The 23,000-nt window shown below is 37.6% G+C and overlaps 1 protein-coding gene across 2 annotated transcripts; it reads right to left on the reverse strand.

Moving 5' to 3' along the window:
• Window positions 1-55: 55 nt before the first annotated feature.
• On the reverse strand, window positions 56-19,650 carry SPI1 (Spi-1 proto-oncogene). 2 transcript variants are annotated; one of them, XM_051792065.1, is made up of 6 exons: window positions 19,290-19,650; window positions 12,671-12,764; window positions 5,209-5,396; window positions 2,227-2,334; window positions 1,583-1,739; window positions 56-905 (listed from the first exon to the last, which is right to left on the reverse strand). In XM_051792065.1, exons 1-6 carry the CDS (start codon window positions 19,332-19,334, stop codon window positions 589-591), a joined length of 909 nt encoding a protein of 302 aa, XP_051648025.1. In that variant the 5' UTR covers window positions 19,335-19,650; the 3' UTR covers window positions 56-588. The 2 variants fall into 2 exon arrangements, with proteins under 2 accessions (XP_051648025.1, XP_051648024.1); XM_051792064.1 differs by lacking the exon at window positions 2,227-2,334.
• Window positions 19,651-23,000: the final 3,350 nt, after the last annotated feature.

Genomic DNA, 23,000 nt, shown 5'->3' on the forward strand with positions numbered 1-23,000 from the left:
TTTTATTCAGACATCACAGAGGACCTATACCTGCATAATTGAATGAGCAAGCTTTGTTTGTGAAGTAATCATTTATTATGCAAATACCAGAACTTCATTATATCTAATTTTATTAAATATGTACATGTTATTACTATTTAAAAGAACGAGTATCATTCCAAGATCTGCAAACTTCTCTCTAGCCTTGAGAGCTGCGGCAGAGCCTGTATTAATGCTAGTTTGAAAGCTGAAAGCTATCGCGGTGTCACTGCGGGTGACACAGCACCACCTTTGGAGGCAAAACTTCATTGGCTGTATTTTTTAGTTACAATACAATCAAAAAAAAAAATCTTTCCTGACAATAATATATTTGTACATTGTTTAAATTTCCCAACTCTGTCCAACTTGGAGGACGGAAGCAAAGAATTCTGTCATGGTTAGGATTCTCAGATGCTGAAGAAGGGAATTCGTACCAGAAACATCTGATGGTAAAGGCTGTTTAAAGGCAGAGAAGGGGGCACAGGAAGCAAAGAGAAAGATGTGTCCATCTCCTCTGCTGGTATCCAGCCAGGAGGTCTTAATATTTTTCTTGCTTAGGGTCCCATGGCCTCAGTGAGGATAATGCTTCCTATCAGTGACCCCCCTTCCCATCACCTCTCCACTAAACTGGTAGGTCAACTTCTTCTTAACTTTCTTGACCTCCCCTGTCTTGCCATAGTTTCTCAAAGCCCGTGCCATCTTCTGGTAGGTCATTTTCTTGCGGTTGCCTTTCTGGATGCCCCAGCGATGTGCCAATGCTTCTTTGTGTTTGGAGGAGAACTGGAAAGTACCTTTTTCCTTGTCCACCCACCAGATGCTGTCCTTCATGTCCCCACTGCGAAGAAGGTCCAGAAGGAACTGATACAGACGTATCTTTTTCTTGCTGCCTGTGTGAGAGTCAAAGAAACCCAGTGGAGCGTTATGATTTGTGTACAGTTCCTGGTGAAACAGCAGAAAGTATATAACTGTTTCAGCTAGCTTGTAACTTCTTCAGTTTGCAGCATTTATAACAATAAACAGTGTAACACTGTGAGGACATAGTGTGGATTGATGTACCAAGAAGAAAAAGCAAGAATAAGTAATTCCAAAGGCCAAACCCTTGTTCTGAAATTAATTTTCTAATTAGAAGCTAATTGAAAAACATTGCTATTTTGACACTGATCTAAATCTATTTTTGGTAGGTTATACAGAATGTGACTCTCAGATACTGAGCAAAGAGAGCTAAATACTTTTTAAAATCAGTTCTTGCTTGATCTTCTTGCCTTGGTTTTCCCATCTCTTAATGGAATTTGGAGTAGAAATGGCAAAAGCCCTTTCCATTCAGGAAGCCTGAATAAGCAAAGCAGAAGGAGGCAGTGGGGGTATATGAAGAAATGAGATATAAACACAGTTATGGCTGTAAAAGATTAGGAAGACAGAAGGGTGCAAGGACTCAGGGAAAGGAAACCTATGGCAGTGAGATAGAACACCAGCACAGCAGTTCCACAGTTTCGTTAATTATCATCAAGGTAATATAACAGCTGCTTACCACATGGCTTGACAAAGTCCCTCTGTTTTCACTGACCTGTTTCTCCATGCATAATTCCGGGCCCAGGGTCCACACCATCATTCTCCCCATCTGATACCTCCAATGGGGGACTCTGTCTCTCCATGTCCTCCTCATCAGAACTGGGCTGAGGTGGAGAGGAGTACTGTAGGCACATCCGGGGCAAATAGGACACCTTTTGGAGAACAGAGTAGCAGAGGGAGGAGAGAGTGATAGAGAGTTGAGCATCAGAATTAAATGTAATGAGGAGAATTACAGAGAAAAGGGGGGAGAAAATAAGAGGTATATGAGTGTTTAGTGTAATAATGAGTGACTTAGTTGTTGACATTTATAATAACTACCATCCAATTAAGAAACACTTTCAGATAACAGTCATCACTTACACACGTACAATGAAGCACTTTTAAAAGAGGGAAGAAGGAATAAGGTTATTAAAGTCAGAACTTTCCCATATGTTATATCCTTGCAAGTAATATTGCCCCTCTTCCCCTACATGTCCCCACAGCTTGCATTCTACCTAATGCCTTTCTGATCCCTGTTGCTTATCCCCAGAGTAAAATTGCTTCTGGAGCTATTCTTTTAAATTTGAAAGAGCTGAACAGTTCTGCCTTAGTATGGCTGGCTTTAGCTCTGTTGTCCTCTTCCTTTCTCAGGCATAGCACCTTCTGACAGCACTGAATCCCTACAGGACTGCATCCAAATCTGGAGATGGGGTTACACAGGTCTGTCAGCTTTCTGTCTTGAATTTCCCCCATGAGGAGAGGAATAGCCTTAACACTAAGATAAAGGATACACCATCTTGGCTCACATTCTGTTTTCCTGAGTGGCTATCTGAAAATTCCCTATTAATGGGGATTTCTCATCTGCAAATCTAGCAAGCAAGTTTTTTGTGTTAAATTCTCTTGCCCTTATACAGAGGTGTTGTTAGGAGTAGTGTGGAATATACCTCAGCTCTGTAAATTCTCAGTTGCAGTCTGGTTTGCTAGGGATCACAACTAGTTGTCACGAATTGTGGCAGCTTCTTATTTAATAATGAGAAACGGGTCAGTCTGAGGGGCAGGGAGTAAGAACCCAATTCCTTCATTACAAAAAAACAGCCAACATCCCACAAACCCAGCAACATATAGAATGTAGTTTTAATGAAATGGGACAGATAATAATCCTTGAAGGTGAGTTTCTTTTGAACTGCTTTTCCTTCATCGAGAAAGGATATCTTGAACCTGGCACCCTTCCCCTGGGACTTCAGGCACTGAAGTGGGGAGTGGGTGTTCATGAGTCACACCACCCACCCCATGTTGGACTTTGCTGAGTGGTGCTTTTCAGATGAGTTTTGCACCAGCTTAAAATGTCCCAATAAGGCGTGTGCAAAGGGCTGGTTTTGGGGTGCAGCAGCTGGCGGTTAATGAGTCGGCAGATTGGCTGGAGAGGATTGGGCAGGAAGGGCAGGATTGGGCAAGAGTGTGTGTAAGCTTCCTGCCAGATCCCCAAGAGCAAAACTTCAGCCCTCACCACAGAGTCACCTTTAGCTTTTTACAGTTAAAAAAGCTGCAGTTTCAGGGGTGGGAAGGAACAGAGAGAGTGCCATGGGGGAAGGGGAATGAGAAGGTGGGACAGCGTCTTACAGGGGAGGAGAACAGGCATTGGAGCCCCTGAAGATAAAAAGGTTGTGGAAACCTGGAATGCTCTGGGAGGTGGTGTGGGAGTAAGGAAACTGCCCTTCTGGGAATGGAGTGGGATGGTGGGAGAGTGTAGTGGAGGAGGGAGGGGCACAGTGTCTCACAGGCAAAGGTAGTCGCAGAGGCCTGCCTGGCGAGTTAAGTAAGCTTTTCCCATGCTGTCCCCGCTTTTCTCGACTGTTGTATTTTTACTTACACTTACTTTTCACCTGAAACTCAACATAGGCCAATACAGTATCACACAGTTATGTTACACAGAGTCACAAAGGACATGCCAGTGTGTTAGAAAGAGCCAGGTTACTAATACAATTCTGGAGAGAGAAAACTTAAGAAACTATTAGCTACTTTCCATATTCTGTTGTTGTCTCAGGGGCTGTGGCACCTGTGTGAGGTTTTCCTCTTTCTAAAGTTCTTCTCATGTTTTTTCAACTTTTTCTTTCATTCTGCCTCCAGAATTAATATTCTTTTCTTATATTATTATTTGTGAGACCCCTGTTGTCAGGCTAACAAAACTTTTTAAAGAAATCTTGTTCAAGAGCAGCTTAAGCCTCAAATTTGATTTCACAAAACAACGTGATATCAACAGAAAATTGAAGAAATATATTTGAATGTTATTCCTTTATTTACAAACTCGAACTCTGATATTGCATGACAAGCTTGGGTTTAGTTAGTAACTGGCAAATTCAGTGGAGGATTAAAACTTGCTTCCTGCTTCTGTTTCTTTGCCTGGGATTGTGACTGAGACACATTGGAGGGTAAAACTCAGAGCATGCCAAGTACCATTTGCATGAGCTACTGTAGGAAAAAATCTAAAGTAAAAAGCCAACGGCCTCCAGCTGGTAAGGAAAAGGAGGGTAATGGTGAATTCTACCTCCTAACATCTGCAGCTTTGTGTGGGGTGGGGCAGAAAGAGACCACAGTGCTCTTTATCGAAAGTTGTAACAAAATTAGTTCCCTGCCTTTCATCCTGAAATGAAAGATGATAGCTGAGTAGAATGAATTCAGATAAGCAGAAGCACCTCCTCTTGTTTTTCTCTTGTGCTTCCAAAGACATTTGTCTCATGAAGTTTCAGCAACGGTACCTTTATATGCAAAACTGTAATCAGCAAGTGCTTTTTTCTCTGACTTCAGTTCTGCTCTGTCTTGTATGTAGGACATTGTGTGTACCTTGCCAGCCTTGGGAACTCCTTAGCACAAGATCACTCAGCTTTCTACTGCTCCCAGAAATGACTTTGGGCACATACTTGTAGGATCAAGAGTTAAATGTGATCTCAACACCCGCAATGTCTTTGCAGTATGATGGAACCCCTTATAATTTCAACATTACTGAGAATTCACTGGTGACTATCTTTACTGCATAATGATGTATCTTTTTCATACAGGGAAATGACTGGCTTCAAGTAAAATCTGAGCAAAGACAGGACAGTGTGTTTTGGCTTGTGACTTGTTTACTCCCATGTAGAAGTACAAGTGGGTCCTTCTTAGCCTGTGGTAAAATTACAAGTGACTTGTTTTTGTTAGCATTTCTAACACAAGTCATGTAAAACTGTCAGGATTGCTTGGAAATATTTAAAACTTTTCTACTGCTTCAAGGCTCAGAATACTTCTCGGAAGTCATAGCTACCCTTGATAGGATGATGCAAAGCTTTTCAGGTCCAGTTCATCTGCAGAATTACAAAACAGTTGATTTTCATTCCAAATTAAAAAAAATTTGAAATTCCAAACACCTCCATCAAATGCAATTATCTTTTTAGACAGTTTGAGGAACATGACTTCTCATTATCTAGCTAAAAAGAATACTTAAACCACATTTGTCCCAAGAATGAAGAGTCTTACATCAAGTGCAGGAAGAATTTGTGCAATTAATTTCAGCAATCTCTTTCATATGAGAGCATGCATCCCCTAATGCATTATTTTCCTTAGCATTAATTGTCATCCAAAATTCTGAGTAAGTGCTGGTAACCATACCTGATGGTTGAGTCCGATGTGTGTGGTTGGGATTGCAGAATCCAAGACATGCATTTGTTCAATCTCCATGTGCCTGTACAGCTGCTGTAGCTGAGGAGGCTGCACACTCTGCAGTTCTGTGAAGTGGTTGTCTCCAAAGGTCTCAAACTCACTGTGCATGTGGTGTGGATGGTATTCCCAGTAATGATCTAAAGAAAGTAAAAATAGATTGTCGTTACAAGATTAAGAAATTTGGCGTTTACCTGGATTTCATTGATTCTTTCTCCTGTTGCTGTCCTTTCTGCTCTCTCCACACCATCCCTGTTGACCTGTCTCCAGTGACAATCTGTATAGATCCCTGTAAAGTTTCTTTTCCTAGTCTCATCAGTTCCTGTGGTTGGAAAGTAATACTTAGGCCACTTTAATTAGGACAATACTCTTAGATGATGAGATGGATTTCAATGATAATCTAGCACAAGATGCAAAAGACATTAATGTTGGCAACTTTCTCAAGAAAAGGCCATAACAAGTTTCAAGACATTTTCATTCTTGACGCAACAAATTCTACTGATTTATATACTGTCATATTCTTATTATACTCTTCCTCAATGCATGGAAATGAGGAGGTGGAAAAAATTTAAAGATTGTTCTGCAGTTATCTTCAGTCTTTATTTTACTGTGCTAGCAAAATTTCAGGAATGCTGCAGAAAAGGCACTTTTTTAGATACTTCCTGTTATCACATTGTTATATCACACATTTTTAAGTAGCAATACTAGAAAATAAAAGGATAAACTTTTGTGGCAGTCTGGTGCATGTTGTTTACAGTGTGGCTAAATTCTGATGCAGACTTTTTCTTGACCATTTTTATCTCTTCAGAATGTTTGAAATTCCTGTGACAATTTGGATTTTTTTTTCAAAACCATAAAGAAGTACTTAACCACCATCCTGTTTCCTGATTCATTTACCTTTGAAACTAAATTCCATATAATTTTCAGTTTTAGATTCTGGGGTTTTTACTTCAACATAAGCCTTTAAATTTTTTAGAATTTCATACTTGCTGCTCAAAATTTAAAATCTTCTAGAAGAAATGTGGAGCACTGTAAATTCTATTTCTCTCTTACAGACAGTAGCTGCATACTTAATTGTGCACACATTTATGTGCAACCTGTTTTTAAAATCAATGTCAGCATCATGTCCTCTGCTCTGACTGAAGTAGAAACTAACCTTCCATAGTTTAACTTTCCTTGCATCATTTATGCCTGGCTGAAATGTCTTTATTGTATTCAGTATAGCAGTTGTAATTTATTCCTTACTATTCCAAGTTTTCTTCTCTTGTATTATTATAAATAATTTCTGTCCTACCCTTCACATGTTTTCAGGTCATGTACTGTCATGTACCCTTGCAATTTCCTTCTAATTATCACTTAACCCAGTTGCATGTATTTAGGCCTCAATCTTTCAATACAAATCAGTACATTCACTACTCTAATCTTACTTGTGCACTTCTTCAAGCTCCCTCCCAGCTGCTGACATCCTTCTGATAACAGAACTGAACACAGTGCTCTAAGTGTTGTTGTACTGAATTTATAGAGGAACAATTGTCTCATTCTGGAATATGATGTTATTGTGTATGATATTATCTGGACACTAATATGCTATGAATATTTTTTCTGAAATGCCAGTTTCATTCTTTCTTTCAGCTTCTATCTCCTCATCCTTCCCCACTTATGTTTCAAACAATTAACTCTAATCTCATTGAGGATTTGAAATGCAGGAGAGTAACTAGAATGTGGCTTCCTTTAGAGGGAACTCAGTGATATGCTTGTATCAAAAATAGTTGTACCTAAAAAGTTGTGCATTCTTTTAGCTGCCTTTATGCTCAGACCAGTAGAAATTTACTTGAAGGCTCTATCAGATAACTTAAAACACTAGGGATTATTTTTTTCCTTCCTGCTTTTCTGATTCATGGATAAATCACCTCATTGCATAAGAAGCGGATAGAAAGGTGCTTACAAAAGCATTCAGGGAGCTGCTGCATTACTTTGTAATTTCTTTGGTTTTTTGTGTGGCACTTTCTGTGCACTGTGTATGAATTTTATAGCCGCACAGTAATTACAGTACACGGTAACACTTCTTCATGTTGTAGTGCTAGAGAAAAATTTTGGTTTCTCTGGTAAAAAATTGGGGTTTATGGGTGCAAAGAACCCAGATATTTTTTACATCCACCTCTGTACCAACCCAGGAAATGTCAGTGTGTGAGTTTGACTGTCTAAGGCTGTGTCTTGATAGGAAGCTTTAGGCACTTTCAGTGTGCAATTTTTCCATTTAGTTGGAAGATTGAGCCACACTAACTTGCATTTTTTCTGTGTTAAATTGCCACAGATTTCTCTAAGTAGAGCCAACCACTGAGGCCCCATATACCATGTTACTCTGCACACTAAAGTGTTGAGAATACATTGCGGGAGTAATCTAAACTCTTCTTCCTTGAAATGATCTGGCTCTGCTCACTGTGCGGAAAGTACTCTGTCAGATGGCAATGTATATTCCCAAAGACCCCTTGTCATTGATAATCTATAACAGAGAATGAGATCAGTGCATAATTGTTAGGATGACAAAGTCCAGGGAAAGGTCTCTGAGGCTGTCAATGGTAGATCTTCAGCTGTGGAATTTCTTACCAGCAGCGACTATAGTGGTCAAGAGGGAACACAGACCATTTCCAACATGCATAGCCATGAGTATCTGTGCATGCTCCAAGTGGTCTACTTTGGATTCTTCTAAAATATTCTTTTATCGTCAGTCATGTTTCTATACTGTAAGATACCTCTTAGTTTTTTGAAGCCTATGACAGGGTTACCGCTGCTCCAGAACTTTTTAAACTTTTCCCTTGGCAAATAAATTAACCTATGGAACACTATTTATGCATACTAAGATTAATCTCTATTTACTATTTACCCTATTCATTACTAAATTTCTTTATGATGGATTTCGGTGCTGCTGTAAAAATACAGTAATATAACAGTACTATTAACACTGCATTTAGGACTTAAAGTGATCACATAATAATATTACATTACAAAATAAATCTGTCAGAAATTAATTCAATATAATTTTGTCCAAATATTCAACTTGCGACAAGAGGAAAGATCCATACTTCTTCCTAAATTATTTATAATTTCCCAGTGATGCTTAGGAAAAATAATATTGGTTTAGTAACATTAAAAAAGAAATTCCAGATCTGTCTTCACAAGCCCCTCTGTGGTGAAGTTATTGCACATGAAAATATAAAAAAAAATCATCTATATATCTGTGTCTGCTGATATTCGAGTTATCAGCAACTATTTACTTCTGTGTTTTTTATTAGTGTCACATCAGTAACACATAGCAATTCTGTTGTTTTCTCTAAAACATGAAGGTGGAAGGAAGAAAAAAGACAGGAGAGAAAAATTATAGAAATGGAAAGTGTCTATTCTTTGGGTAAAGGAAAATGTCATTAAAAGCCAAGCTATAGCTACACAATGGAGTCATTATGAGACATTTTGTGTGAAGTGAAAGAGGATGTGAAAAAAATTCTCTTTTGTAGAGACATGGAGATCATGTTTGTTTTGGTCTTGCATGTAGTGAAAGGTTAGAGGAAGGACAGTCACGGATTCTGAGCTCCCTCCCATGACAGAGAGGATGTTAGCCTGCTGGGAAGCATTAGTGGACCTAAAGGCATTGTGTTAATATTCACTATAGAGGTAGATTCTCACTTTATGAGTGAGAAAACATGACTGAACTTTCTCCATTATCTTCTGATCACTGTAAATTTCTTTGCTCTTGTAATAGCTGAATAATGTTAGAACCAGCAGTTAGAATTTGAAATAAGCTTAAGGAAGGCATTTATAATAAAAGTGGAGCAACAGGCTAAATTGGCATTACGCGGTGCAAAATCATGCAGAAATTCATGAACCAGCTATTGAACCGGAAATGTAACAGCTCTGTCAGCACAGCGCTCTGCCTTGTCTGAGGAGGCAGCTGCTGGCATGGCTGTACTTGTGAGGGCTGGGCTAGTGTTTCTGGGTGGTTCTGTCCTGGGTGGTACAGATTTTCCAACACATGATGAACTAGGAGAGGGTTTCTTGCACAGTCCCATATCGCATAGCTTACATGTTCCAACGTCTGAAAAAACAAGTCAAGGAAAAACCCCATGGAGGAAATGAGAAAAATATTAAAGGACACTGGAAAATTAATGTCTTGATTAATGTCTTGAACAGAATCATTCTTGGGAGAAATGCTGTGCTTCTAAGCAGGGCACTAGTCTTATCTATAACATTAGGATCTTATTAACTCCCACTTTACAAACTTCACTATTTTAATAATTCCAAATGTTCAAATACCTATGAGTCAGACCCCAACAAATCATGAGAATGGCTTTGAGGAAAGGGGATTTTTAGTGAAGTTTGGAATTCTTTCTCTCTTTCATATGGCATTTAAGACTAAGATTCGCATGTTTGGACTTTCCTCCACTTCTGCATGAGCCAGGATCCTAACAAAATCAAAGTTGAGATTCTTAAATGATCATATTACTCCAGGAGGTGGGACAAAAATAAAACCCCAGATCACGGGATCTAGTAAGTTCCATGAGGCTAGAAACAAAAGGAACAAGGGTCAGCATTCAGCTTCATACAAAAAGTGATTTTTCCTAAACCAATAACGTTTAGTAATAACTTAGAGACAAAGCAGCAGTGAAATTTTGTAATTACTAAGATTGCATTAGTGTTACAAAATATGCTGTGTTACATTTACAGACTTACAAGCCCAGGCTTGGGTGATGGACTAATACATGATCACTTGAAGCAGCTTCTGTCCTGCATGACTGTGTCTCTGTTTATTACAATATTTAAAAAATAGCTAAACTGCAGTATAGAAAATAATTGCACATAATACCTGTGGTAATGAACATATTATGGTGCATTTTTGAATCTACTGTTCACTTACTGGCAAAGATTTCCTATGTATTATATTAGTGGCACACTGATTTTGAACTTTTTATGCCTCTTCCTGTAAATATGGAGTAAGGGTTGCCTTCAGCATTGTGTTTGAGGAAAGTGACAGTAATGCAAGTAACACAGATCTACAGATTAAGATATTGCCATCTCCCTTTCACAAAATTAATTTGCTAGCAGTGAGAGAGGTGGTCTGATGATTACAGAAAACTTTCTTTAGCAGTCCGTTGTCGGCATAATCAGAAGTATTTTTCTGTCTAGTATAATCTATTTACATTAACTGGTAGTTTTACATTGAGGTCCATAGTGCTACTGAGTGACCTGCAAAATTATTTTCTATGCATTGCCAGTGATCTCATTGTCTCCCAAATTGAACTCCTCTCTCACAACTCTGTTCTTTTTTCTACTTTTTCCCCCCCATCTGATCAGGTTCTGTCTCTTTCACTGATGTCACTGCAGCACTTTATTTATTCCTTTTCCCTTCCATTTTTCAATCACCGTGCTTTTATCCTCATTGCTCTGAATGCTTAGTACATATTTCTGAAACTATTTTGTGGCGTCCCTTTCCTGCTCTTCTGCATGGCACTTCTCAAGATCCACTACTTCTGTCATGTAAACAAAATGAAAGCCAAAGTTCACTTTTTCAGTGTTTATAAGAAAGAAGAAAAATGCGTTAGCTCATGCTTTTCAGTCTTCATCTGTATTCTTTGGTTGTTCATGGCTTTTTTGGACTGTGAGAAATGCAGGACAGCATAAGGCACATTAGATATTTAGACACAACCAACTACAACATGGTTGCTTTCATAAATAAAAATTTGATTGAAATGCTCAGGCTGGGCTCAAGTTGCCTCTTCCATAACCACTTACTGTTGGAGTTTAAAACATTAAACAGGGGGTTTTTGGGTCTTTTGGACAAATGCACACAACTTTGGGAACAGACAAATTTCTGTTCAAAGTGGGTGTTTAGGTACTGCTTAGACTATAACCCATATAGGTAACTATTCAGTTTTTGTTGTGTTCATTAGGATGAGTAAAAACATGTTAATGATCTGAGAAATGTACCTTGGGAACAGCCTTCCAACAGAAAAATGGGAAGTAAACCAGATGGGATGATAAAATTATGAACAATAAAGGGATGTTTCTGCTCGAGGTAGCCTAGATGTAATGACAGAAAAGTTATTTCCCAGAGCTTTTTCCTACAAGGCATCTTTTATATTTATTGTTTAATTGTCACAATTGTCTTTTGAGATAATCAATGTTATCCTCATTTTATGAGTGTGTAAACAGCTACAGGGTATAATGTAAAAACCCTGAATTTCCATGCGGAATTTGCTGGGTTTGATTAGTGTGACTAACAGATACCGTGAGATAACTTATAAAAACTGAATTAATTCTTTGTCTCCAGGTGTTAAGAATGCCATTGACATTTCTTGAATACAATGTAGAGAACAAATTTAGGTAGGTATCTTTTTCAGCTTAATGCTCAGAACAATCCTCTACTATAACTCACTGTTCCTTAAAATAGCTTCTGCTGCCACAGGCAAAACAGTGCTATGCTGTGAGTAGTCAATGTGTTAAATTAAACAGAAATGGGTCTAGTTGCTCTATCAGTGGGAGTCTTTCAGGGAAACTCCAGGATTTGCAGGGACTGCGACAAGTAATACAGTAGAACGGTGCTTTTCCTTCCTGAGTCAATATTGACTCAGGTATTTCCAGGGTGGTGTTGCTGGACCCGTTGTATTTCACAGGAGGCAAAATTCACAAAACAAGACTTCACCTCTGCATTGATTTAGAGTCCAGTGCAGTGCCCAGAAAACACCAAAATATAGACACCAAAGCTTTGAAATCACATACACAAATTGAAGTAATAAACAATTATACAGCATTTTTATACTGAACTGTGTTTACATACAAACAGCTATAAGGAAGTTTTACATAGATTTAGAGAGAGGAAGTACTTGGGTGTATTGGAGGAAGAGTGAAAGTTAAAGCTAGGTGTGGCAGCATGCAAAAGACATAAAAAGAAAGAAATATATGGAGTAAAAAAGGCCAAATACCAAAGAAATATAATTAAAATAAAGGCAAAAATAGTTTAGGACCTAAGTCAGATAGGAATTGGAAATGGGAACGCAAGAAGAGAAATACAGTATTGCAAATCCATGTCCTCAAAGAGTTGTGAAACAAGATAAGTGCTTTTGATCTGCAGAGGAAAGTAAAAATACAGCAAAGACAATGAAGGATAGAGATCATGAGATCCTATCTTCCTGGAAGCTCTTTGCATCATAGAGTGCTTTCTAAAACTCTGTTTCAGAGAAACCCTGTTGCAGTTGCTGGGTTGGAACAGAACCATTAAGTGGAATCAAATAACATTGGTTTCTGATTTGAAAATCTGTGTCTATACATTATAGATCACTGCAAAAAATTTATTCTTTCCTTGGATGTCCTAAATCTGTTTTCCGTGAACCTTTCTGCTCAAAGGAGATATTTTTTGACTTACCACCATGGCTCTCTCCGTCACTGTTGAGATACTGGTAATAGTCATGGGGCTGTCGGTAGAGGTCTGACTCATAGGGTACCATATCTTCAGAGGGCTGTAAAAAGAAGAGGAATTTTTAGAACCATAAGTTTACACAAATCTCTTCCAAATTATTCACATAGTTAGTGAAGGGGTGATGTCAACCCATTTTATATTGCCTAGGGAAAGAAAGGGGAGATTTCAAGGTATTTTTGAATCAGCGGGAATAAAATGCATGACACCAAACACTGGTTTGAAAACAAAAAAAAAGGAAAAAGAGTAATCCCAGTAGAAAAGACACCCAGTTTGTGCAGCAGAACTTGTCCTGTGGTAATACACAAGTCCTTAGTATCCCACACCCGGGCCTTCTGAGGATACTTTTTAGAGTCCTTGTGGACATCAGGCACAGCATGGCAGGGAAATATTTTCTTTGGTAGTAGCAAACATTATATTATTTTTTTAATTGTTATTATTATCATAGTTATAATTGTCATAGTTGTTATTGTTGTTATTGTTGTTATTGTTGTCATTATAGTTATTATTATTATTATTATTATTGCACACAAAAGAGAACGCTGAAACTTGCCTAAACATATTCTGATTATTTCTAGGAGATCTGACTAAATGGTGGCAGTTTGTATGCAGGTAATAACATTGACAGAGGGCAAAAAACCATTTTCTTTCTTGATTTTTGTCCAGAATAAACTCTAAATGTTTTCTGGTTCCAGTCAACTACACAGGGTTCTTAGATATGTGCAGAGAAGGCTTAAAAACTCCAAATGTGGGGCAAATACTGAGTTGTGACCTATTGGATGCTTAACTGTAGAGTTAAAGTTCTCTCTATCTCCTTAGAACAGGTGATATAGGGTTACTTTCCCACTTCTCTTTCTCCCCAGGCCTAGTATTCCAGTATGAATATTGATTAGGATCTTATGTTGTTGCAATAAAGGTCATCTGTTTATTATTAGTTTCGCACAGTTTCATTGCTTCACTTAATGTTCCTTCTTGTTTTTTTCCAGAGTGAGGAGTTAGAGAAGGACAATGTGCTCCATGGGGTTTTGTTAAACTTTAGTTGAGTTAAGTTTGTTACAATATTTTCTTCCAATCTGAACAAATTCTTGTGGTGTCAACAGCAAAGGAGAACTCAAACACCTTCTTGTTTTTTCTTTTGAAAGGAAATTATTTCTAGTAGGTATTAATAGAAACATTTTAATTCTATTAATGACTTCAGCGTAACTAACTTTAAAGGACAAATATTTGAAACAACATGATAACTTACATGATGGACATATTTTTTGTGTTTATATGTTGATATACCTATCTGTATATCTCAAATCCTTTATCTCCCTCCATGAATCTGTCTCATTTTTGGAACATCTGCATTTTGTAAGCTTATGCTATGGTTACAGCATGACAGAAATACAGGCAAGCTTCTCTTTTCTTCCTTCTCTAGACTACTTGAGAACATGAAACCTAAGGTAGCAGCTGCCATTAAAATCCAGATGGAGGTAGTAGATAAGCTGCTAGCAAAAGGAAAAGACTTTTTTCTTTAATTCTTCTGGTTAACTCCTTCAGTGCTTTCTGTTGGAATTTTGGAATTTAAAGATTGTCTTTTTCTGAGGATTAAGATATTAAAACACATACCAAGCCCCCCCCAAAAACCCAAAACCAAAACAAGAAAACCAAAACCAAATCAAAACAAAAACAAACAAACAAAAAACCAAACTTTCAGGATTTACTTTAGACCTTGGTTAATCCTTAGTAGCAGTCATGTGCTGTATTAATGTATAATTAAATTGCACTGGTAAGATTGTCTAAAAGTTCATGGCTTCCAGAAAATACACACTAAGTGGGAATCAGATCCATGGAATATTCAAAGACTCAGGAGAAAATCCATTGCCTAGCTGTCAGCTCCAAATATAGTTGTTGGTGGTGGATAATTGCTTTGGGGCAGTCTTGAGAAGATGACAACCCACAATAAAGACAATCTAAAGGAAAGACTAAGGAAAAGGGGCAAACTGTCATTTAATTGTGTTCACAGCAGGAATACCAGTGAAGAGACTCTTCTCATTTCTAGTCTCCAGAGGACGTGGACGCAGTCTCCATTTCCAAATCTATGTGATTCTGATAGAATTGCCCTTCATCTACACAGAGATTTAATGCTAAGCTGTTTTCCAGATTTCAGAGGGGTAGTCAAAGAAGTCAGTACAATGTGCGTTCTCCCTGATGCCTCTGGATTTTCTCTACGTATTTTCTTGGTGTTCTCTCTATGGTTATATGTATTTACTCATCTCCATTCCTTCGACCTTTGGTGCACTCTGATCTCTGACAAGAAAAAGTAGTGAGACTGTAGTTTGCTCTCTTTAGGATAAAGTTCTGAATGGAATTTCTACTTTTCATTATCGTTGCAAATTAGCTCACTCACTCCCCAATTTCCTTTCTATAAATATATACTTCCTGTTAAGTAACACCAACCTGAAAAACATATAACTTGTGCCTTCATATTCAGAATGGTAAATTTGTTATAACTCAAAGGAAAGCATTCATATTGTATGAAAGGGGAGACCTCAACATCCAAATGGATAATGCATATGATATTAGTTGGGAAAAATGGAGGTTAAAAAAGCCGTATAAAGGTACATAGTTTGAAAGAAAAATCTTTGTTTCTTTTCAACTAAAATACTAGAAACTGATAGAAATTATTAAAAAAAAATCATACCTAAATGCATCCAAGTTTGTAACTCTGATAATTATTTAGCCAAAAGTAAACAAATTTCCTAAGGGATCAGTTTCCTGTCAATCTAGGCTTAATTTGTTAAAATTTCCACAGCTACATCAAAGTATCTGTCACTCACATCTTTACAGAAGTATAGCTTGGTGAGAAGGCCAAACATCAGTCCAAAAGTAGATAACAAATACACATTTTAGACACAGGAAATAATATTTGACTTTTCCTGATTATATTTTTCCTTTGTTGTCTCTTCCTAAAGATTTTCCAACTCCCCCATTTCAGACCAATATACATTAACAGGCAATAATGTCTCACAGTCTGAGCTGAGAATGAAGTATTTTACCATTCAAAAGCTACTTTTACAAGTTCAGATGTGTATTCAATGATTAGAACTAAAGGAAGGTGTGCTAAATAGACTCTTAAAACAGTGATTCACTTAATATTTACAGATCCAGCTGGCTGCAGAGTGAGTTACAGATACTCACCATCTAAGAGTCTGCTTTTATATAGGGCATTGGGGTAATAAGCTCTGTTTTGAAAGTTTGGGGCTTAAAATGTCTTTAGTATGGATTCTTGGAATTTTTGTCCTTGAATTAGTTTTCTGTGTAGTGATCCATTTGATAAAATATGCATGTGTATATCCTTGTTAAGTCATGCAACCTGGACCAATCTGTCCACACAAATGACTTGTAATGACACTATTTTCCATCTTGGTGTCTGATCTTCAAAAGTACAGTAACTAACAGGGGAAGAGGTATATTAAATATTTAAAAATTTGTTTATCAAAAACTTAATCAGATAGTGGTAAAAGGAGATAGTATAGAATGTATTCTCTCTGATTATCCTGTGGGAAGGTGGGATTTTTTTCTCCTATTTATTAGAGAAGCTATTTCCAATAATCTGTTTTTAATTGTTTCTGTTTTTTTTTTTTTTAATAGGGGGTTGTTGTTCTTTTTTTTTTAAGTTTCATTAAAAACTCTTTCTCTAGTTAGAGAGAAGAGGCTTCTCCATGTACTGTTGTTGCCTCTTTTACCAATCTTTACCCACTTGCCCCATCTTTCTCTGGAAGTCCCCACCCACACACTCATTTCATCATCTTACTGATAGCACTTCCATGACACTGAACTGTTTTGTTTCCCATGACAAAAAGCAAAGAATGGCTTATGTTACAATGTAATATATAACTGATGACAAGCTATCAGTTGTTTTCATGTAAAAGAGTGACAGAAAGCTTTGTTAGGAACTCATAATTGTCACAGACTTTCACAAATGAAGAGTGGCCTTCATCTTCCATCTTTGCCTGAAACTCTAGGGAAAAGCCACAAAACTACTCAGAGAAAACGTGGTTGGCATTGATTAAGAGAGATATATTGAACTTAATAGCAGTCTGAAAATTCTTGTTATTCACCAAGACTTTGTTAGATGATTCCAAGCAATTGTAAATTCATTAAATGATGATTTTTTTTTGTTACCTTGATATAACTATTCAGTGGCACGTGATTCAGAAATACTTCACACAATTTCCAGTGATGTGCTGCCAAGTTTTAAGGCCAAAATTGACTGTATTTTCTTGGAAACAAATTACAGTATAACTATTTTAGAGAAGATGAGTAAAAATATTAGCATGATTACTCATTGGGCCAGCCTCACTGGACCGTGTTGGCAATGCAGTTATGTGGAACAGAGTACTTCTGTGGGGCATTTTTGCTCTCATGCAAAAATACTTAATTCAAAGCTGTGACTACAGCTAAGTAGCCAAAGGTGGCTACTTAGGGATTCATGTATAACTTGGACCCTCTTTAAGTCAATGTGTTTGACTTAATAATTTTTTAACTCATAGCACAACTTAGTTCTTCATGCATTGGAAGACATGGAGCCAGTTTGCAGAACTTCCCGTACAAAATTCCTAATTTTCAGATGAAGATAGAATACTCCTAAACCATTTAAATAATGAACCTAAATCATTTTCCAAGTGAAGGGTAAGGGTTTCCTAGCATAGTCAAGAGGAAGGCAGTTACAGACCCACCCTCAACTGAACGGGGAGGGGTGGAGGAGGGAAGTCTTGCAGTAGAAACCCTTGCCTAGAAACAGGCCTATGTCTCCCCTTTGAAAAAGCCCCAGGAGACACAGACATGTAGGTCTCTAGCTGGCAGTGCCCAAAGCACACTTAAAGCAATTTTGAAAGTACAAACAACAAAATTATTAATTTTTGGACATTTTATTCACAAAAATAAAACTTAAATTGCCCTATCAAGTGCTTCTGTAAGGTGTAGTTGTATTTTTACTGCCTGTTGTATTTTTCATCCAAAAGGAGTTCAGACAGAATATTAACTGCAACACAGGTTAGAATAGGAGTGAAACTGTGTTAGATTTTCAATTCATTTATTTAATATATGCCCTGGAACTAAATACTGAAAAAAAGAGTCTAGAAAAATTGTCTATGAGTGAATGAAAGGACAAAAAATTACCTTTTTTTTTTTTTTCTTTTTTTCTTTATGGAGATGTTTATTTCTGGGGTGGTTGAGGACAAGATTTATGTTGCTTTTTTTTTTTTTTAAAGCCCAACAAGCAACACATCGAGAAATCTCTGTGTACTTTTTCATTTTCTCAGTTGCTTTTCAGATGTTTATTCTGACGCACGTACAGTAGGTCCATTGGGCAACTCCATGTACTTAAGAGAAATTATTTTTAAAGTCTTCTTGTCCTTTGGGTAGATAGGGGATTTCAGGGACACTGATGATAAATTAAGAGAATATCAGAGGCACTGATGGTAAACTGAGAGAATAAAGGGTCTCCCACAAAAAGAAAAATATTTTCAGTCAGCATAAATACCGAATATGACAGAAATTCAAAGGACCGTTGTTCTGGATGGAAGATAAGGAAATATGACTTTAGCCTTCATTAAATGGGACAAGACAAATAAAAAACTCGATACAAGTTTTTGTTAAAAAAACTGCATTGTCTCTTTCTGTGCTCTGACACATGTATAGCAATTGCTGTAAGTCATCTACCACATAAAAAGCCAAGTAAACCACCTGATCTGGCACCTCCTCAGCTTCTACAAACCTAATGAAATCTAGTTAGGGCCTCTTTTATCCATTCTACTTAGAGATTTCCCATCAAGGTTTGTTTCTGAAAAACAGGTTAGTGACATTATGTTCTTCATAAATAATAATTTTCGAACTCACCATAAGATAAACTAGAGCAGTTCAACAATGCTTCAGAGTTAAGAAAAGGATAAAACAGTCTCATAAGCACACAGAAAAATTTATACCTTAGAGAAAACATTGAAACTCCCAAATAAGGACTGAGTGGTTTTTTCCTCTCCTCCGCAAATTACTTTTTCAGGATAAGTGAATTCAAGAGAATTCAGTTCAAGAAGACACGAAGTTAGAAACTAAAATGCCATCATTTCAAAGAGCACAGAGTTCTAAAATCCGCAATACACAAAATAAGCATTCAACAACTCTTCTTTCACAGATTGGTAGACAGTTAAATACATAAACTATGTCAGAGACTCCAGATAATTAATAACTACAATCTGAAGAAAGAATTGGCTTTATATCACATAGGCAACACTGAAGAAAAGAGATTTACTGGCTTGCTATATTTGTGCTGTACAAAAATACCATACATTTAATCTGTGAAAACAAATGGAGATCAAATTCAGATACAAGTTTGGGGAGGAAATGTTAATTTCCCTTTCACTGCCATGTTGTCACTAGTTTTATAGACTGACCTAAACCAAACTTCCTGACACTACAAATACAGACCAAAACACAGATATTCTCAAATAATAATACCTGGTTTATTTTGCCTTTTTCTACTGAGCCCAATGATCCGTATTAGGAATAAACCCAATATACTCACAGGGGGAATAAGGGGAAATCCTTCCATTTTGCAGGCTTGCAACATTCAGCCAACTTCTGAGTGTATTTTTCTTAATTCAGTTTTCAAACATCCAGCATAACTGACTTGAAAAAAATCACATTAAAAAAAAAAAAAGGAAAGGAAAAAGAAAAAAAGAAAAAAGTGAGATCCGCTGAGATCCTCGGACTCTGTAAAGTCCCTTTGCAGTGCTGGATCTCAGGATAGGAGAAGGACCCTAACAAGTTTTCATAGTTTGCCCTAATAGGTTCTGAGGTGACCTTCTTTCCAAGCCGTATGTGAAGTTCCTGATTTTATCAAATGTCTGTAGAAGGAAGATAGTCCCTGGGTCTATCAGAGCGCTGTGACATCACACTTTAGCCAGTTTGCATAAATCTCTCTCATTTATGGAGCTGCGGTGCTGCAGCAGGAAGTCTGTGCTCGGCCAGATCTGCCATGGGCAGGTGCTACTGTATAATCAGATACCCAGAGCCCAGGCCTGCTACCAATAAACAAGCATATGGGTGCAGCACTCTGTGGAAGACTATGTGCTTCTAGCTGTAGATGAACCATAACAATGGTGCTGTTCTCTGGTTTAATGGTATATCATAAAGACACAATCCTGACAACTTCTGTGAGGCCAGTGCAGTGGCATAGACTTGCTTTAATAATAGTCCCGTGTTGAAATTACGTGGCAAAGGTAGGAAAAAAAGAGTATGCAGTTTCGAATATACAGTCTTAGGTTTATACAAAACACTGAAATTATGCTCATGAGACTTTTGTCATAAACTTTGCAAGAGAGTAATTGGTTCAGTGAAAGACACTTTGTCTTCTTATTTGTTTCTTGTGGATTCTTTTCTTTTGTAACTCCTGCAAGGAGAAAGTGAGCAGGGAAAAGGAGAAAGTATTACATATCCCACGCAATGACTTGACTTCTCTCAGGTCCTGAGTGCCTTCAACAGCAAGTAGAGAATGAAATTTATAGACTTCTGTCTAAAGAGTCAGGTACAGAAATTTCTTGCAGAGATATTGTGTTAGCTCTTCTCACATGATGTTCTCCACTCTCTTCATCCCACCGTTCTTGCATTTGGCTGCTGTGAACAAATGACTTTCTTACAGAGGTGTTGGCAGTGGCCAGGGGGCAGGGTGTAGGGAATGGGACTTTTCTACAAGGGGAGAACACTCTCATTCTGCAATATGCCTTCTTGCTTCGCAGTTAGCTACTAATGTCTTGGAAAAGTGAAGTTTCATTGTCTGGGTTGTTCCCCTTCAATCTATGCCCATGCGCCACAGGTTCTGCTCTTGAAAGCAGCCTGCTCACCACTCACCTGGGTCTATGTGTGAGGGGGAATTTCAGCCACTACAGACTTCCTCCCCTATACAGTGGTAAAACCAGACGGCTCACAAGTTCCTCTCGTTCCCCAGCCTCAGGAACTCAACAAGCAAACCATATTAGCAATGGGATAACATCAAGAACATGATTAACTCTTTAAGCCCCAAACTGAATTTCATCAGCATGAGGTGATACATAAGCATTTCATTCTTATTTTATTTATATCATGAATTCTTGATTATAACCTAGAATTAACCAAGCTGCTTAACAGTCCAGTTCTCTCTCTGAGATGATTCTCAAGTCTCCCCCTGGATACCAGCCTGGAAGTGAGCAAACCTTCTGGGGAGAAGGGAGAGAAGTAAAGTATAGCTCAGATGATAAAACTCAGTGCAAACAGAGGAGACAGGAGTGAACAATAGCACACACACATCTTACAGTGGGTAATTGAATAATAGGAGATAAAAGCAACTGTGGAAATTGTGTGTCTATTAAAAAGGCTATTCAGAATAAAGAAGATATGCTATCTGATTCATGACACTCTGAAAGATAGCTTAAGCAGCTTCTGAAACATCTAAAAACTTAGTGTTTTACACAGAGAGGCTTCTATTAAAGTGGAATGCAACTATATTTCATAGGCTGGAGGATATTTCTGCACTGTCTCTTAGCACAGGAAATTACCTAATAAGGATATATATTTTGCACCAGCCTCACTGCACTCGGGGAATGCTAGATTGTAACATTATCAACCAGGTTTAAACATACGGTAATCATAAGTGCACCAAGATTATCAACATAAATAAGGAAATTGATTCTCTGTATGGTGAATTAGAACTAAATAATATGCCATAAAGTTTCAGGACCAGCAGAAAGTCTAGCAGTTGAATAAGCTTCTTAGGAAGGAGAGTATCTCCATAAATGGAAATGCTAAAAGTGAAATAAAATGCTTGTTTAATCTATCATATTTCTATAGGAATATCACTAATAACAATCTAGCTAAAATTCAACAGATTAGTTTCTCACTATTGCCTATAACTGGTGTCTTATTTTTGTTCGTAATCACAGAATCTTCTCACCCCTAAAGTAAGGCCTACTAGAGACAATACCATTACCCCAGATTCTTGCAGTTACATTATTAGATGACTTACATGCAGAAAACAGATGAAGTTACAAAAAAGTTGTGTAGTAGAGAACTGATTTCCAGAGGCATATGGTGTGAACTACTACTCACAGAATGTATTTTGATATTCAAAAAGGCTTTTGAAGTAAGGGATGCTTCTCCATGATGGAAATTTGGAGAACTAGAGAAAAACATGCTGAGTTGAAAGATTAAGTTTCTGAAAGATTATTTCTGAAAACATTTAACATTCATATTAAAATTTTCCCTCTAAGCATCACCTCACTGTGTGCAGCTTTTTGAAACATTTCTTCCCCTACCTCTAGCCATTTATTCTTCACACTATTTCTAACCACAAACTACCAAAGCAAGAGGGTTTCAACTAGCAGCCACATCACAGAGAGGTCCCGTTACCTCAAACCTTGTTTGGTGCTTAGAAGGTAATTTTTCTCCCTACTAAAACCACAGACATCACTCATTCTGAAGTCTTTTAATCAGAAATAGGTGTTTACACAGATTCTACTGCTAAGTTTTCTTGTAACAGTAAGACAAGATCTCAAAGCAAGGGATTCCCTTGTATGTTCCGTGTTCTTCTCAGAGCTATGCTTTCCATTGAACTTGTTTTTATCTGGACATAATATGGCTTGAGGGTCTTGTATACCGTCCTTTAACATTGAATATCCATTCAGACGACATGGATCTCTGAGTGTGGAACCTCTGGGGTCTGGAGCTCTAGAGGAAAGCCCTCTGTATATGACTGTTCGTTACATATACTGCTACTGTGTTGAAGGCATGAGTTGAAATATCTTTGTTGCATGTATCGATAAAGGGCAGGAGCCAGAAAATGGCTGCTGCAAATTACTGACTGAAAAGAATTTGTTGCCACTTTTTCTCATGGGGACCTGCACCTCAGCATCCTTAACAGTCTGAATATAGACTCCACTGAAATATATGATCCCATTTCCACTGTGCTAGATTATCACTCACTGACGTTCCCTTGTGATACATTCAGGTTTATTGCCCTGGCAGTATTTGAACAAAGACTTTTTCTCACTATGTGGGTATCCCTTCCCAGAGTTGATGCAATTCCTACTTGCAAAAAAGTGCCTTTGACAGTTCAGCTTTCATAAGTTTCTGAGTTTTATGTAACGGTATCTGTACAAGGACTTTTGCTGGCGGGAAATGTCATAAAATGTCATTAAAATATAAGTCTTAACTAACTTCTCTATATCAGCAAAGGTTTTCAAGCATAGACTAGACTAAATCC

The sequence above is a fragment of the Manacus candei genome, unplaced genomic scaffold (genome assembly GCF_025592945.1).
Source record: "Manacus candei isolate 608988 ecotype Guabito, Panama unplaced genomic scaffold, ASM2559294v1 h1tg000033l, whole genome shotgun sequence".
NCBI classification, from domain to species: domain Eukaryota; kingdom Metazoa; phylum Chordata; class Aves; order Passeriformes; family Pipridae; genus Manacus; species Manacus candei.